Source organism: Sipha flava, unplaced genomic scaffold (assembly GCF_003268045.1).
Source record: "Sipha flava isolate LNK unplaced genomic scaffold, YSA_version1 206_pilon_pilon, whole genome shotgun sequence".
Taxonomy (NCBI): Eukaryota; Metazoa; Arthropoda; class Insecta; order Hemiptera; family Aphididae; genus Sipha; species Sipha flava.
The window spans coordinates 607,996-626,406 of record NW_020272810.1 but is presented as its reverse complement, the minus strand read 5'-3'; the positions used below and the strand labels follow the sequence as shown (position 1 = coordinate 626,406).

The 18,411-nt window shown below is 31.9% G+C and overlaps 2 protein-coding genes and 2 pseudogenes across 2 annotated transcripts; 3 read left to right on the top strand and 1 right to left on the bottom strand.

Moving 5' to 3' along the window:
• Positions 1 to 49: 49 nt before the first annotated feature.
• On the bottom strand, positions 50 to 765 carry LOC112682556 (annotated as a pseudogene).
• A 453-nt stretch (positions 766 to 1,218) lies between these two features.
• On the top strand, positions 1,219 to 6,084 carry LOC112682554. Its single transcript, XM_025553184.1, is given in 4 exon segments — positions 1,219 to 2,033; positions 2,165 to 2,666; positions 2,748 to 6,049; positions 6,052 to 6,084. Coding segments are annotated over 4 exon segments (4,317 nt in total). The 5' UTR covers positions 1,219 to 1,553.
• Positions 6,085 to 7,951: 1,867 nt separating this feature from the next.
• Positions 7,952 to 10,713, top strand: LOC112682532 (annotated as a pseudogene).
• A 4,894-nt stretch (positions 10,714 to 15,607) lies between these two features.
• On the top strand, positions 15,608 to 16,832 carry LOC112682553. The gene is made up of 3 exons (XM_025553183.1): positions 15,608 to 16,388; positions 16,472 to 16,549; positions 16,618 to 16,832. The coding sequence occupies exons 1-3, from the start codon at positions 15,608 to 15,610 to the stop codon at positions 16,824 to 16,826; spliced, it is 1,068 nt and encodes a 355-aa protein (XP_025408968.1). The 3' UTR covers positions 16,827 to 16,832.
• The last annotated feature ends 1,579 nt before the right edge of the window (positions 16,833 to 18,411 follow it).

The window sequence follows — 18,411 nt, the reverse complement described above, 5'->3', positions numbered from 1 at the left end:
AAAAATGTGATAATGTGAATCATAAAATATAAACAAATTATTGTTTTTTTAAATCTGATATTTAAGAAATAAGTGAAAAACATTGTATATGACTGTTTGTATCTATTTGAAATATAAGCTTTTGAATAAATGTACAAACTAGCTCACTTTAATATGGGTATTTTAAATTGAATACTTGAAATATTTTAAAGCATACGTCGATAGCGCGAAAAATGTTGTTAAATTTGTAATAGGTTCCAAAATAATAAACATAGAACTCATCACAACTTACATAATTTAAACTAATGATGCAAATGAATGGCTGCAACTTTTGTTTTGTATTGAAACAATGATCAATTCGATTTTGTATTTGAACATATAAGTCATTCGATGTTGAAACATAGAGCAAAAATGATTCTCGTCCATCAGCAATTGATGTTTTGATGTAACGTTTTCTTTTTGTTTCCCTGTTTGTATAGCTTGTCTAGGATGTTGGTACAATTAGTGAATTTAGCAATGTAAAAATTAAAACATTTTTTATTTCTGAAACAAGATAAAAAATAAAATAAATTGTTGCTTAAATATTCCAAACAACTGTTGAACGAAAAGTACACATCAATAATATACTTAAAATTATAATATAATATTGAAAACAAATATTTTAACTATTAAAATTTAAAATTAAATTTTGTAAATAATAATAAATAATAATAATTCTAGAAGCTCAAGCATCTGTTTAAGAAGATCTTTACTATGTCCATCTTTTATTTTAACTGTCATAAAAGATATTATCATTGATTATAGAATAGACAGATGAGCCACGCTGTAGAAAAAACCGGTCGCCAATTCCGGACTGTTGGCCGTTATAGAGCGCTGTAGTCGACGACTGTCAAGCAGTGCGGTGTACACTTCTCCATACTATGGCAGGGTGTTATATTTTCATGTACCCCACTAATCTCTGGACTATAAATAACTTATCAGTGAACTATTTTAATAATATCATTAATTTGATAGATTATTATATAAATACTACATAATATCTATTATAAAACCAATGATATTAATGATATTATTATTATTGATATGACTATATGAATTGTAAAACAGGACTGTGGTGTATGGTGTAAGCAAATAATTTCAACTAGCTCGCCGAGTAACCATAATTTAATATAATATAAAAAAAATAAAAATATATATAAATCCTTATACTTATAATATATATAATATATATAAAAATAAGTCCGGTTTTCCTCCCTGACGCTATAACTCCAGAACGCACGAACCGATTTCCACGGTTTTGCATTCGTTGGAAAGGTCTTGGGCTCCGTGAGGTTTATAGCAAAGAAAATTCTGGAAAATTCAGGAAAATTCAACAGAAAAGTGGGGAAATCGTTTTTCACATACAGCGCCATCTATTATACATAGCATGTACTTCAAACCAATAGCAACGGTGCGTGATAAAGTGTGTGATAGATAGTCATTATTCTCTGCTCAGTTAATTTCATTTAAGCTCAGTGTAAATTATGTGGATCGTGCATTTGAAGTTAAATTCAACACTCTGTCCATAGTCCAAAATGCCTAGAGAACGACGTGCGAACATCGGCCGCCGCACAAGACATGCAAGCCAGCAACAAGTCTATTCAAGGAACTTAAGAGAAGAAAGAAAAAATATAATAAGAGAAAATGACCGATTGAGACATCGCGTGAGCACACGAAGATCATTGGCATCATACAATCGCTTGGCATTCCAATATGATCCCACTGCGAACTACAGTGATGATGAAAATTTGGATATTGGACGAATGACGACTATATACCGATATTGCAATGCGGTAAAGTTCAAAAGAGAAACGGTTGGATTGTGCTGCGCAAGTGGAAAAGTCAAACTGGATCCATTACTTACACCACCACAGCCACTGAAAACATTGTTTGATGGAAGTGATCCCGATTCCAGCCATTTTCTTCAACACATCCTTGAATACAATAACTGCTTTCGCATGACTTCCTTTGGAGCTAATATCATTCGAGAAGGCGGCTTCATGCCGACTTGCAAGGTAAAAGATACAACACACATAACCAACACATAATTGCAACACATAACAACTTCATATACACCACACACTACACCATCACACGATTTACAATGTATTCATGAACAAATTTTAATGATTATTTGCAATTACAGATACAAGGTCAAATATATCATTTGCATGGTTCAATGGTGCCAACACCAGATGAACCGCATCAATTTCTGCAAATATATTTCATTTCGTCGATGGTGGATCAGCTGAACGTGCGGTGCAATATACAGGGAGCACAACAGTTAAAGAGACGAATTATTGAACAGTTGCAAGCATTTTTTCACGCTAATAATGCTGTGGTTAATATGTTCAAAACAGCATTGGAACGAATGCCATCGGATACGCACAAATTTGTCATAAGAGCGGATTGTACTCCAACAGGTGAACATGTGCGAAGATTCAATGCACCCACCGTTAATGATGTTGCTGCAATTATTGTTGGCGATCCAACTAAATCACGAGACATTGTCGTTCAGCGAAGAAGCAATATCATGCATCGTGTAAACGAGACACATCGTTTGTACGATGCGTTACAATATCCAATGATTTATTGGCAAGGGCAAGACGGATACGACATCACGTTGAAGATGGTCGATCCAATTACAGGTACAATATTCACACACTAATTATTTCCATTATTACTTTTATTGGTTTCCATTAACAATTCATTTAATTTTGCATTTTCAGGAGTATCAACGAATAATAAAAATCTAAGCGCAATGAATTACTATGCGTATCGTATAATGATTCGTACACATGAGGAGAATGTCATTCTGAAGTGCGGTCGGCTATTCCAGCAATTCACTGTCGACATGTATGTCAAAGTCGAGACCGAACGTTTAGCGTTCATCAGATTCAATCAGCCAAAGCTACGATCTGAGAACTATATACACTTGCGTGATGCTATTCATTCAGATGGTGATGTTCAGAATATTGGACGACTGACGATTCTCCCATCAACTTATATCGGAAGCCCACGCCACATGCACGAATACGCTCAAGACGCTATGACGTACGTGCGAAATTATGGAACTCCGGATTTATTTATTACGGTCACATGCAATCCGAAGTGGACGGAAATTGAACGCGAGTTGGAACCGGGTCAAAAACCGCAAGATCGCCATGACATAATCGCCAGAGTATTTCAGCAAAAACTCAAGGTTATGATGGATGTGCTTACTAAGTATCGAGTTTTTGGTGACACACGTTGTTATATGTACTCGGTGGAATGGCAGAAGCGTGGACTACCGCATGCTCATATCCTAATTTGGTTGCTGAACAAATTACATTCAAATGAAGTGGATGACATCATATCAGCTGAAATTCCTGATCCAGTCACTGATCCCCGTCTACACGACATTGTGACGACACAGATGGTGCATGGACCGTGCGGTGCATTAAATCCATTATCGCCTTGCATGGCTGATGGAAAATGCACAAAACGATATCCGCGACCGTTAGTTGCTGAAACAGTCACAGGGAACGATGGATATCCAGTTTATCGTCGGCGTTCAAAAGAAGATAACGGTCGAACTATCAAAGTTAAAGTTCAAAATCAAGAGATTGAGATCGGAAATGAATTCATTGTACCATATTGCCCGCTGCTATCACGAATTTTCGAAACACATGCAAACGTTGAGAGTTGTCATTCGGCCAAATCAATCAAATATTTGTGCAAGTACGTCACAAAAGGCAGCGACATGGCTGTGTTTGGTATTGCGTCGGAAAATGTGAATGACGAAATCAGCAACTTCCAAATGGGCAGATACGTCAGTACTAATGAAGCACTGTGGCGATTATTGTCATTTCAAATTCATGAAAGATATCCCACAGTTGTACATTTAGCAGTGCATTTGGAAAATGGCCAAAGAGTTTACTTCACTGAGGCTAATGCGGCACAACGAGCTGAGAGACCACCATCGACAACATTGACTAGCTTCTTTGCAATGTGTGAAGCAGATCCATTCGCAGCGACGCTGATGTACGTTGAAATGCCCAAGTATTACACTTGGAATCAATCAACAAAGAAATTCCAACGTCGCAAACAAGGAACCCCAGTTCCAGACTGGCCACAGGTGTTTTCAACTGATGCACTAGGTCGTATGTACACTGTTCATCCTAGAAACGATGAATGTTTTTATTTGCGACTGCTGTTAGTAAATGTACGTGGACCGAAATCATTTGCGCATTTGAAAACTGTGAATGGCCACCAATGCCAAACATATCGAGAAGCATGTCAACTATTGGGTTTGCTGGAGAACGATTCTCATTGGGATTTAACACTTGCAGATTCAGTTGTTTCATCAAATGCGTACCAAATACGAACGCTGTTCGCAATTATCATCACCACATGTTTTCCTTCACAACCAATTCAGTTATGGAACAAATACAAAGACGCCATATGTGAAGATATCTTGCATCGCTTGCGTATTCAAACGAATAATCCTGACATCCAAATAACCGATGAAATCTACAATGAAGGATTGATTCTGATTGAGGATCAATGCTTGACTATTGCAAACAAGCTACTGATTGAAGTAGGAATGATTGCGCCAAATCGATCGATGCACGATGCATTCAACCAAGAATTAAATCGAGAGCTGCAATACAATGTTGATACATTGCAGGAATTCGTTAGAAATAATGTTCCGTTGCTGAATGAACAGCAAAAACAAGTATACAAAACATTAATGCAAGCGGTGGACAATAATACTGGTGGTCTATTCTTCCTGGATGCACCTGGAGGAACAGGGAAAACATTTGTCATTTCATTGATTTTGGCCACTATTCGATCAAGATGTGACATAGCTTTGGCGTTAGCATCATCTGGAATTGCGGCGACTCTTCTAGATGGCGGTCGTACTGCACATTCTGCGCTTAAGTTGCCACTCAATTTAAACACAATTGATACTCCAACGTGCAATATTTCCCGATCCAGTGCAATGGGAAAATTGTTAATGCAATGCAAGCTCATTGTTTGGGATGAGTGCACAATGGCACATAAGAAATCACTTGAAGCACTTAACTTCACACTGAAGGATCTTCGGAGAAATAACAACATCTTTGGCGGCTTGATGATATTGTTGGCAGGCGATTTCAGGCAGACGTTGCCAGTAGTTCCCCGTGGAACGCCTGCAGATGAATTGAATGCTTGCCTAAAGGCATCATCTTTATGGAATAACGTAAAAACATTATCGCTAACCACTAATATGAGAGTTCAACTTCAAAATGATCAAAGTGCTGCACAATTTTCCAAACAATTGTTAGATCTTGGAAATGGAAAAGTCCCAGTTGATGCGACATCTGGATTAATTACTCTTACCAACGACTTTTGCCGATTTGTAGACACTCAATTAGTTCTTATTGAAAATGTTTTCCCAAACATTAGTGAGAATTATAAGAATTATGCTTGGTTAAGTCAACGAGCAATTCTTGCAGCAAAGAATAATGATGTCCACGCACTGAATTTCACCATTCAATCAAAAATTGCTGGCGATTTGGTGACATACAAATCCGTTGATTCAATAACAAATCCCGATGATGTAGTAAATTATCCAACGGAGTTTTTGAACTCTCTGGAGATACCAGGATTTCCACCACATAACTTGCAACTGAAAGTTGGTACAGTTATTTTGATACTGCGTAATTTGAATCCACCGCGACTTTGCAACGGTACTCGACTTTCGGTAAAGAGACTTATGCCGAATTTAATTGAGGCAACCATTATTAACGGAAAGTACGCAGGTGAAAATGTATGTATTCCTCGAATACCAATGATTCCGACTGATCTTCCGTTTGACTTCAAACGATTGCAATTCCCAGTTCGCCTTGCGTTCGCAATGACAATTAATAAGTCGCAAGGCCAATCGCTTAGTGTTTGCGGGATAAATTTGGAAAATCATTGTTTTTCACATGGACAGTTATACGTTGCGTGTTCACGAGTTGGGAAACCATCCGCTTTGTTTGTGTTAACGTCAGACCAAAAAAACAAAAAAATGTGGTTTACCAAAGAGCACTACAATGAAACAATTAAATAACACTTCATTTTAGTAGGTAATTGAAATGAATTTATTACTGTTGTGAAATGAAATAAATATTTTCCTTTTCAAATATATAACAAAAAAAATTTTTTTTCTTTATCTTTTAATCACCAAACGAAATGTTACATAAAACGAATCTGGTGGCGAAACGGAGTTCGCCGGGTCTGCTAGTATTATATAAAATAACAGACCTTTCTATAATTTTATGTACCAAGTTTTTGATGACACTATTTTACATTTTTAGAATATTTTTCACAGGCATGCTCTAATTATCAATCTCAAGCGTCCTCACGTTCAGTAACGCTAATCCCTGGGGGTAGAGGGACACTGGCCTTTTAAATAATTTGATGTAAGGTGGACCACCTAACCTTAGGTGGTATATGTATATATGGTGAACCCTAGTATTTTTTGTCCCTATATTTTTTATAATCTAAGATTAAAAAATTTAACACTGAGTTTTCCGTAAGTTTTTCTTCAAATAGCTATAGAGAACACTGGTAGACTCATTATAGGAAAAATGTTTTAAGCATTTGAATTTTAATTTTTTTGGAAAATTACATAATGACAACGATTTATCCTCAAACGATTTTAAATATATTTCAATATTTGTTATTATTCAAAAATTATAAGTTGTAGATACTTGAAAATTTCACCAGTTATTTAGATCGGCATTTTCTTTACATGACTTAATATTCAAAATATTTCACTTATTTTAATGCTATATACTTATATAGGCATTGTAAGTACTCGTTTTTGCTTATTTTTTGTTTTATAAATATTGATAACATTTTTTTGATCGAGTAAAAATATTTGAAAATTTAATATAAAGTTCATCATGAGTTAGCCTTATAGTGATTAAAATTTTGCGTAATAGGCTTATAGTTCATACATTTTCTGTGGTTCTTCGATACAAAGACCTTCATTATCAGCATATGATTCCAAAGTTTTAATTTGGACTGATGAGTATATCCATAATAGAACCATTATTAATTAAGTCGTCTGAAAACTAAAATTATGTTTTTAGCTTTAATTATTTTATTAAACTAATGGCGTAATTTTAGTATAAAAATTAAAAAAATTAATACACAAATTTTCATACAGTACACTCAGTACACTTACGCCATATTCTTTTTACGTACCTAATACAAGTAACTCAAAAGTATAACAAATATAATTATATACAATTTAAAGTAGGCATAAAGCATTCATAAATTATTATAATTGTTATTAGACATTTTAGGATATTAAGAGTATTATTGATTATAATTTATTATAATACTCAGATAATAATTAAAATTAACATAATACTATTAAATAAATTGGCATCATTATTAATTTGAATTTGATCAAATTTTATGTTAATCAACAAACTACTGTCATTATAAAGTCTTTTCTATATTTTATTTATTTATTTTAGTTTGCGAACATTCTTAATTATTTTTAAAAATTGGTTATCATTTATGTTCATTGTTTTTAATATAGATTTTATTTTTAGCCTAAATTAAAAAAAAAAGTTTTTAATTAAACTTTTCAATAATATAAATATTAAAAATTTATATGTTAGAAAATATTTATGAAATAAAATTATAATGAAGAACTTATTTATAATAATTGAGACTTTTATAAAATTAAACAAGTTTTTTATTTTAAATTAAAATTATGAACTATATTTACTAATTATCAAATTATACTTTGCCAGCAGAGTTTAATATATGGGTATAAAATTAAATACATTAATATATACACTGTGTCGCTGAATCAATGCCACTTTAATTATAGTACTGATTGATAATTCTGATTGCTTTTGAGTGAATCTAACATTTTTGCATGTTTGTTATAACATTGATAGATATGACAAATACTACAATGTCAGATGAGAGGGCCATAATGACTTACGTCTCCTCGTATTACCATTGCTTTTCTGGAGCTTAGAAGGTAATCTATTAATATTGCCTTAAGGTTTTTGTAACTAACTGAAAATCCTAGTATAATTGCATGTCATAATTTTAATTATTGAACATTTTAGGCTGAGACTGCAGCAAACCGAATTTGCAAAGTATTGAAAGTAAACCAAGAAAACGCACATTTGATGGAGGAATATGAGCGTTTGGCTAGTGATGTAAGTATATTTTTCAATCTTTATCACTAGCATTAACTGTTGTATAAATTTTAAGAATGATTAACTAATGGTGTTCTTGTAGCTTTTAGAATGGATTAGACGAACATTGCCATGGCTTCAAAGCTGACAAGCTGATAACTCTTTATCTACAAAAAAGACTTGAAGAATACAGCACATACAGACGCAAACACAAGTCACCCCGTGTAGAACAAAAAGCTAAACTTGAAACCAACTTTAACACACTGCAAACAAAATTACGTTTATCCAATCGGTCTGCATACATGCCAACTGAAGAAAAAATGGTTTCTGTGAGTTCAACCTGCATAGTAATTAGTTTTTCCCTTAACAGTTTTAATGACATTTTTCCTAATTTAATTTTTAGGATATTTCAAATGCATGGAAATGCCTTGAACAATCAAACAAATCATTTGAAGATTGGTTGTTATCTGAAATGATGAGGTTAGAGTGTTTAGAGCATTTGGCACAAAAGTTTAAAGTCAAGGCAGATACTCACGAAGATTGGACCCGTGGTAAAGAAGAAGTGTTACAGACCTCAGATTTCAGACAATGCAAACTTAATGATTTAAAAGCTTTAAAAAAGAAACACGAAGCTTTTGAGAGTTATCTGGCTGCTCACCAAGATAAAGTTGAACAAATAGCTGCTATTGCACATGAATTGAAGTAAATTATTTCATTAATATATTTTTATTCATGAAATATAATTTATAAAAATTTGAATAATTTATAATTTTTAGTACCTTAGAATATCACGAAAGTACAAGTGAACATTCGCTGTCAATGTATTGGCAACTTGACCTAGAAACGTAAAACTGATTTGGATGATGCAGAAAAAATATTAGAGAAAATTGACCTATTGCACTTAGAATTCGCCAAGAGAGCAGCAGTGAGTAGATATAAAGAAAGTTAATTCAAATTACAAATTATTAAAACTAACCATCATTTTTAAATTAATTAGCCTTTCAACAACTGGTTGGATGGTACTCGTGAAGATCTAGTTGATATGTTTATCGTACATACAGTTGAAGTAATTCAAGGGTTAATAGATGCCCATGGACAATTTAAGGCTACTTTGTCAGATGCTGACAAAGAATACAATTCTATCATTGGATTGGTTAAAGATGTTGAGTCAACAGTACAAAAATACTAAATACCTGGTTGTCTCCAGAACCCTTACACTACTTTGACTTCTACTGTATGTATATTTTTTTATAATTTTTGTTTGTTATATTATAACATTCAATGTATAATCAGGATTTAAGAAAAAAATGGTCTGAAGTGAAACATCTTGTGCCTCAAAGAGATACGACCTTACAAGCTGAACTCAGAAAACAATAGAGTAATTTATTAATGTTTTAATAAAATGTTTACTGAAATCTATCATAGATGAAATTACTTAATTATGAATTATGTTTTGCAGATAATGAGATGTTACGTCGCCAATTTGCTGAAAAAGCTAATCAAGTGGGTCCGTGGGTTGAGAGGCAAATGGATGCTGTTACAGCTATTGGTATGGGAATGCATGGTTCACTGGAAGATCAGTTGAACCAATTTAACCAATATGAACAAAATGTATTTGCTTACAAGCCACACATTGAGGAATTAGAGAAAATCCATCAAGCCGTACAAGAGGGTATGATTTTCGAAAACAGGTATAGTTACAAGTGCATTGAATTATGGAAAAACACTTAATACTAATACTTAATTTATAGATATACTCATTATACAATGGAGACACTTCGTGTCAATTGGGAACAACTATTGACTGTAATGTCCGTAATTAACCGTAATGTGAATGAAGTAGAAAATCAAATATTGACCAGAGACTCCAAAGGTATTACACAGGAACAATTGAATGAATTTAGGGCTAGTTTCAATCACTTTGATAAGAATCGTACTGGCAGATTAGCCCTTGAAGAATTTAAATCCTGCTTAGTGTCTATTTGCTATAACATTGGAAAGGATAGACTGGTAAATTATAGTTAACCGTATAATTTAACTTAAAAGCCTAAAATTTATATTTATTACAGGTCGAAATTGATTTCTAACATATATTAGATGTTGTTGATCCCTACAGTACCGGATATGTACATTTTGATGCTTTCTTGGACATTATAACTCGAGAATCTACTAACACTGATACTGCTGAACAAGTGATTGATTCGTTCCGCATTCTTGCCGGTAACAAGGTAGATATAATAGATTTTTTTAAAATATATTTCAATAGGTTTTTCTTCATTATTTATTTCTGAATTTTATTATAGCCTTATATTCTATCTAACTAACTTCGACGAGAATTTCCACCTGATCAGGCAGAATATTGTATACAACGTATGGCTCCCTACAAGGGTGTCAATGTTGTTCCAGGAGCCCTGGATTACATGTCATTTTCAACTGCTTTATATGGCGAATCAGATCTGTGAATCAATATCGAAACATTAATTTAAATAATAATATTTTAAACAAATAAAAAAAAAAAAAAAAAAAAAGTACATAATATAATTTTTAACAATTGATATAAATTGAATGAAAAAGAAAGTTGAATCTCAAATTATTTTATCAGTTCATTTACTAGTTACATACTATTTTCATCATATCAGAAATTACAAATAAATGAAAATATATTTCATTACTTATCCATCCATTCTCTCAAGAGCAAAAACAAAAAAAAAAAAATAATATGAGATGAAAAATATTATTCCCCTGCGTATTATTTTCAGAAGTATTGTAATTTTTTGATTTAGAAAATATTTATTATAGAACATTTTATTTTTTGCCTTATTAATGAAAATTAAATCAGTTTTTTATGTATTATTTATTTATTTATTACCCTTAGAACAATTTAACATTTTGACTTATCTTAAAATCTTACTTATATCTTCAGGACCAACTATCACTGATATAATATATTATATTGAAATTAAAGATTTCTGCAACTCATTGTTACAATAACGGACGGTTCTTCAAGACTTCTTTACATAGAGGTGAACCAAGATTTGAATACATCAGAATTAATTTGGTTGTGGTAATCTGTAGAATTTCCAGTATTACTACGGAGAACCAATTTTTAATTCTTGATGAACCCGTATTTGGCACACCCTGCATGTACGATAATAAGACGTTCACTTTTTCCAGTTGGAATTTTCGGACTCATAGTACTTGTTTTATGTTGACATGCAACGCTCCGCGAATGATTTTGATTGACCCATGTTTCATCTAGGTAAACAATCGGTCGAGAATCTTTATTTCCGTGCATTATACACATTTTTCTTAAAAATTTGCATCTAAGCGATACTATGTCGTTACGCTCTATTAAAAATTTACGGCCATCACTGCATTTTTTATATGAAAATTTCAAATTTTTAAGAAGTCTTTGAATTGATGTGAGACTTCCTGAGTAATTAATTTTCTCCCTTATGGAATTAAATATTAATTGTGATGTAGGATAATCACGCCTGTCGTAAAATTCATGAACTGTCCTTCTTACAACATCACAGTTAAAATTGTCCAATTCCGAAACATATTTTGCCCGCTTGTATGATTTACGTGGAGATACAAAAGATGGGCCTGCTTCAAGTAAATTATCAATTTTTTTCACTTCAGAACAAATACGTTGAATGGAGCGTTTCGATAATCTGCAAGCCCCATCAGTAACATCTCGAGTTTTTTTTAAAAAAAATCGGAGTTAAGTTAATTTGTTTTCGATAGTTTATTAAAAAATAAATAAACACTATAAATAATTTTTTTACTTTGGCTATGGATATAGTTATCTTTAAATGACATTTTTACTAAAAAAATATTGTATAAGTTAGCAAAAAAAATTAGGTTTTCACATAACGAATATATTTATAACGTATTTCAATTTTCAACGGACAACCGACGTGTACACAACATTGAAAACACTACACTGACAGAAAAACATTATGCCATAAGCCACTGTGAATACAAATATACCCAAAATACCCTGTGTAACCATTTGTCCCTCTATAAACATGTTTTATGGAATTTGAAACCTAGAATGTAATGACGAATATTATATTTAAAAAATATCGTTAATAATACACGCCGCGCCGCCGTCGTTCCAGACCGTAGCAGGTAGTCATATAAAATGAGAACCAATGTCTACACAGTGGGTAAGGTTCGGGGTACGGAGGCGGCTAGCCGCCAGTTTTCGTGAATAGTACTATAACTAGGGTTGCCAGATTTTAAAATCACCGAACCGGGACATCATATTGATAACCTTATTTTTTTTAGTTTAGTTTAGTTTAGTTAATAAATGGAAATAATAAATAGCCGCTATTTTATTTAAAAATGAATAAACCAATATATTTTTTTTTATATTTTACACTTTACATAAGCTAATATTGATACTTTTCCGCTGAATGAACTTTTTTCAATAAAGTTGTATTATTCTTAATTTTTTCATAAAATTCATTGCAAGTTAAACCAAAATTCATTTTACATATCATTAGACCTCGTACAGTATTTTCATTCATCCTTGCCCTTTCGTCTGACCAAGCGTTATTCATAAGCGAAAAAATTCTTTCTACTGGAGCAGAAGTTCCTGGCATACAAAAGATATACTGCAAAATTAATTTTATATTTGGTGCTAATATATCCTTTTCTTTGAAATGGCAGAAGAGCTGCACCCATTTTTCTTCACTTGTAATTTTAATTTTAGTTTTTATTTCTTCCTCTTTCCAATCTTTAATTTTCAATAACCAAAACTCTTTAGCTAGTACGACTTCATCGAAAAGCTGATCTTGGTTTATAATTTCACTTTTTAGTCTCAAGTTTATAATTTCTGAAGCTTTTAAAAAATAATCCCATTTAATTTCATTTTCATCCACCCAAAAAAATGTAGAAGCATCACCAAAACTATTTTCCCACAGTCTGATATATGCTATACATCGTTCATAAAATAATTTAAAGTCTTCTTCAATTTTTAAAATATTAGTTTCCTCGTCAGTTAGTGTTCAAAACCTTTTTCGCGCCTAATGGGACAAATTTAGCATCCTTCCTTTCTATGATATTATTCTACAATTTTCTTAGAATATTTACTACATCCGTTGCACTTGCATTGTTTTTTTCCATTGCTTGAATAGAGTTATTGAAAAGAGAAAGTTGACCATGAATAAACCATAGATAAATTTCTCCTCGCTTGTCAGTAAAAAATTTTTTATGAGATTTGGACATAAATCTTGGCTACAGAAGTAAGCTTTCAAACCTTCAAAAATTAGCAATATTCTTTCAATTGCTGGTAGTAAGGAAAGAAATCGTGTGCTACCATGCTGTAATACCTTTTTGTATTCTACTTCTGCGAATTCGCAAAACTCTTGAAGCTTAGTTACTCGTACTGTGTAAATATGAAAATATTTGTATATTTTCACAATTAAAGCTTCAATTTTGATAGGTAAGACATCAACTGCTGTTTGCATACAATTATGAACTATGTGTGCACCACAACCAATTCCATTGATTTCTCTGCCTAATTCATTCTTCATTCTAGCAAAAACATTATTGTTTCCTCCTCTCTTTACTCCACCAAAATTTGTGTTACAGTTGTCTCCACAAAATCCGATAACTTTTTTATCCAAGTTGTGTTCCTTTAAAACTGTCATAATATGGTTTGTAAGTATTTCAGCTGTTTCTCCCGGGACTGACTTAAATTCTAAAAGCTTAACTTTTATTCCAAATTCTGGTTGAAAGTAGCGTATAATTACAGGTACAATTTTTATATCTTTTTTGTTAGAAGCATCCATACTTACGGTAATAAAGTTGCATTTATTTAAATCATTACGGAGTTCGTCAAGTGCTAGAGGAGCTAGGATGTTTAAAACAATAGCCTCACACTTTGTTTTACCCAGGGTAAACTTAGGCTCAAAAAATGTGGAAATCAATTTAGAGTTACAAATATTAGAATTGAAGCTAAGATTATGATTTACAGTGTGGTAAGCGTATGTTGCTTCTTTGGCCGCCAAATACAATTCTTTGTTATGTGGTTCAGAACTTTTGAAATATGAAGTTAATTTCGAAGAACCAGCCGATACCAACTAACTATTTGTATGTCTACTTGATTTTAAGTGATCTTTTATATCAGCACGCCCTCCGTGAGATACTGAAAATTCTGAACCACAAGAACATTTTACTCGGTCAACTTGATTAAATACTTTTTTTAAAAACGGATATTCATTTTATAATTCATTATTAAAAGTACACGATCTTTTAGGCATCTTTGTAAATAAATTTCAACGAAAAAATATAACCGCACAGACACTTACGTAAGTCGTACACGCGCAATCACGAACAAGACTGACAAAGATAATAATGAAATTGGATTTATATTTTATATAACTACCTAATGGCTCAATTAGTAAGGGCTAATCGTATAGAATGAAAAATAAACCTGTAACCATGTAGATAAAATTTAGATAATATAATACGATCATAAATTATAAATTATAAATATACAACTAAAATAGTTATCTACAAATCGCCGGTTTCTAATGATTGTGTACAATAAAAATATTCTGGGAATTTTCTGATTCTACATAAACATAACACGTTATTCTCGCCGACCCATCATTCATTATTAAATAATGTAATATTCAATATTATATTTTCTCTCGACTTCCATTAACCGGGACAAAATGAATGACCACCCGGGACACCAGGACATGCTGTTAAAACTGGGACTGTCCCGGTCAAACCGGGACGAATGGCAAGCCTAACTATAACACAGTGCTGCCAAATGGTACGATCATGGTGGGGAAGTACGATAATTTAGTGGCAAGTACGATCCCCCATCAAACCCTTTGATGGGTCATGAAGAATACGATATTTTAATAGTAATAATTTATTTATTTTAAACATGGAAAAATTCAAAAATTAAATATTTAAAACAATTTTATCTTTTTTCGGCATAAGGTCGTTGCTCGTTGGCAATCGTCGGCTCGACTTCATAGTCCATATTTTATTGTACACGTTACCAGCTATGAAACCAATTATGATGGCTATAAATAAATATATAAATTATGGCTGTATTATTGTTCTGAGCCTTGAGGTATTATGTTCCTAGAACATTGTTGTGGCCGTTGTGGGTTTCTAAACTATTTATAAAATTGATTACCGATTAACTACTACGAAAAAAAAAAAAATATAATGTTTATTGTTATAGTTTAATATAGTGTATTAGTGTGTTATACGTAAATACGTTATAACATACGCGCGATTGTGAATTGTCGACGGTTCATATTATAATATTTAGTCTTCGGAGCACGTTGATTATATTATTTTGTTGTTTATGACCACTGGTTCGTTGTTTTTTATAATTATTTTTTGTTTTATTCTAATTTTATCGAATTGTCGTGATGAGTGGAAAGGAAAGTGACAGGTGTTCGACGCCAGAAAAAACTAAGCGGAAACGAGGAGAAAGTTCCAAAACCTATTCTCACAAAAAACAAAACTTTAGACAAGAATGGTTAACAAATAAAGATTTTAGCAATTGGTTGTTGCCAGTTAATAATAATAAGTTATTAGCTAAGTGTAAGTTATGTATTACAGAAATGACTGCTGAATTGAGTGTACTTAAAAAACATGCTCAAACAAAAAAACACAAAAGTTCGATGAGTTCCATTGGTAGTAAACAAAATTCGATAAGTACATTTTTAAATAATACAGATCAATTTAAGTTAGCAGATCAAACTAAAAAAGCTGAAGTATTACTTTGTAGTTTTATAAGTGAACATAATTTACCATTCAATATTAGCGATCATTTGGTAAAAACATGTAAAGCAGCATTCCCGGACTCAAAAATTTGTTCAAATGTATCATTGGCTCGTACAAAATCAACAGCTCTTGTATCTAATGTTATTGGACATTATTCTCTTGAAGAACTTGTTAATGTTTTGCAAAACACAGTGTTTAGTGTGATAATTGATGAAAGCACTGATGTTGGCTGTGTGAAAACAATGTGCATATGTGTAAAGTATTTCGACAGTACATCCAATATTTTCGAAACAAGATTTTTCAAGCTCGTCCAGTTGTTTGAGGATGTACAAAGTGCAGACAAAGGAGCTACTGGTCAAAAAATATTTGATGAAGTTCTTAAAGCTTTCACACATTCTAAAATTTCGTTGGATAATTTAATCGGTAACTGAGTTGAAATTTTATTTAGAAACAACTTATTATTTATTAATTTTATTGTAATCACCTATTTACTTTATTTTTTGTAGGATTTGCTTCAGATGGTTGCAACACTATGTTTGGTGCATCAAATTCTGTAACATCTAGACTAAATGAATTTTTGCCAGGTAATACATTAATTTATACTGCAATATGATGTAGATTTTAATATTCAAAAAATGTTCTGATTGTGCAGGGATTTATATTCAGAAATGTATTTGCCACTCGCTCCATTTATGCGCCAGTGCTGCATGCAAAGCTTTACCACGCACTTGTGAAGACCTTGCCAGGGACATTTATAATTATTTCAAATCAAGCTGTAAAAGAGTAAGTCAATTTAAGCAATTTCAAGACTTTTGCAATATATCACCTCACAAAATGTTAAGACCAGCACAGACCCGATGACTTTCATTGAGTATGGTAGTAAATAGAATAGTTGAGCAATGGCCTGCACTAAAATAATTTTTTTCATCCCATTGGCTTGAAGATAAACTCAAAGCTTCAGAAAACATTTTTCATGCTTTACATGATCCTTCTGTATTAATTTATTTTAAATTCCTACAATGGATCCTTCCAAAATTTGTAAACCTCAATAAACTGTTTCAGAGTGACAAACTAGTTATATGGTTGGTTTTTAGTAAAATGTCCGTAACTTATACTGATATTCTTTATTCGTATATGAGACTGTGTAACAATCCTTTATCAGTCGATCCAAACAATTCCTCATACTTTCTACCATTAAACCAAATGTATTTAGGAATTGACGTTATGAATATGTTACAAACACCAGAAGTTGCAAAGAACCATGTTATGGTGCAAGATGTCTTAGAGCACTGCAGGAGATTTCTAATTATTAGTGTTAAGGAAATAAGAGTCCGATTCAATTTCAATGACCCAGTATTAATGCAATTGGAAAATATTACACCTTCAAAAGTCCTAAGCGATAAACGACCTGCTTCTCTAATTAGTTTTATTCAGTTATTCCCTAGAATTAAACAAAATCACCAAAATATTGATACCAGCTGGAAAATGTTCAGTGTTATAGAGTTTGGTCCCGAATTACATGCATTTCTTTTAAGTTTAAATGTTGAAGACTTTTGGATTAAACTTAAGGTATTTGAAAAAGATGGTGAATATCCATTTAAAGATGTTTCAATTTTTTTATTAACTGTTCTGTCTTTGCCTCAATCGAATGTGTCGTGTGAACGCATGTTTTCTAAAATTAATTTAATTAAAACCAAACAAAGAAACTGCTTAAACACCAAAACTTTAAATAGCATTTTGAGTGCCAAAGAATACACCAAAAAAACTGAATGCCATAAAATAGAAATAACAAAAACTATGCTAGGCATGATAAATTCTACTATGTACAATCACTTAAACAATGATACTGAAAATAGTATTGAATTTGTTGATGACTGAGAAATATATATTTAATAAACATGTTTTACCTACTCAGCTAAATGAAGTAAGTCCATGTATATTTTATTTAAAATTGTTATATTCAATTTGTTGAAGAAGGTTATTTATTTTTTATTTTTGTTATATATTGTATTAATTTTATGTTTTAAATATTTATAAATATACCTAATATAATATCTATAACAATATTATTATTATTATTTTATAATATATGGTAATATATTACCATATATCATAATACCTATATCTAAGCTCAGTGATTGATTATTAAGACAAGTTCTATACTGACATTGTTCTATTTTGATTTATAAAATTAATCCGTGTATATTTACTTGTTAATTTAAACCACGAACAAAAATTATTTTACTAAAATATTGTAATATTGAAGTAGCCAGTTATACAATATCAACTGATTACAAAAAATAAAATACCCATAGATCTCCCGGAGTTATGATAAGGAATGTGATAATCAAAAAAAAAAAATTAAAAAGTACCTACTTGTCTTATTATCTATCTCAGTGTAATTGTCACATCTACGATCTCGTAATGCATCACTAGTTTTTAAAAG

What these genes read in the sequence shown, in the direction of transcription:
- LOC112682553 (XM_025553183.1), top strand. Translation starts at nt 15,608, where the DNA reads ATGAGTGGAAAGGAAAGTGACAGGTGTTCGACGCCAGAAAAAACTAAG. An exon ending in TTCGTTGGATAATTTAATCG is followed by an intron (nt 16,389 to 16,471) that starts GTAACTGAGTTG and finishes TATTTTTTGTAG; the next exon opens with GATTTGCTTCAGATGGTTGC. An exon ending in ACTAAATGAATTTTTGCCAG is followed by an intron (nt 16,550 to 16,617) that starts GTAATACATTAA and finishes CTGATTGTGCAG; the next exon opens with GGATTTATATTCAGAAATGT.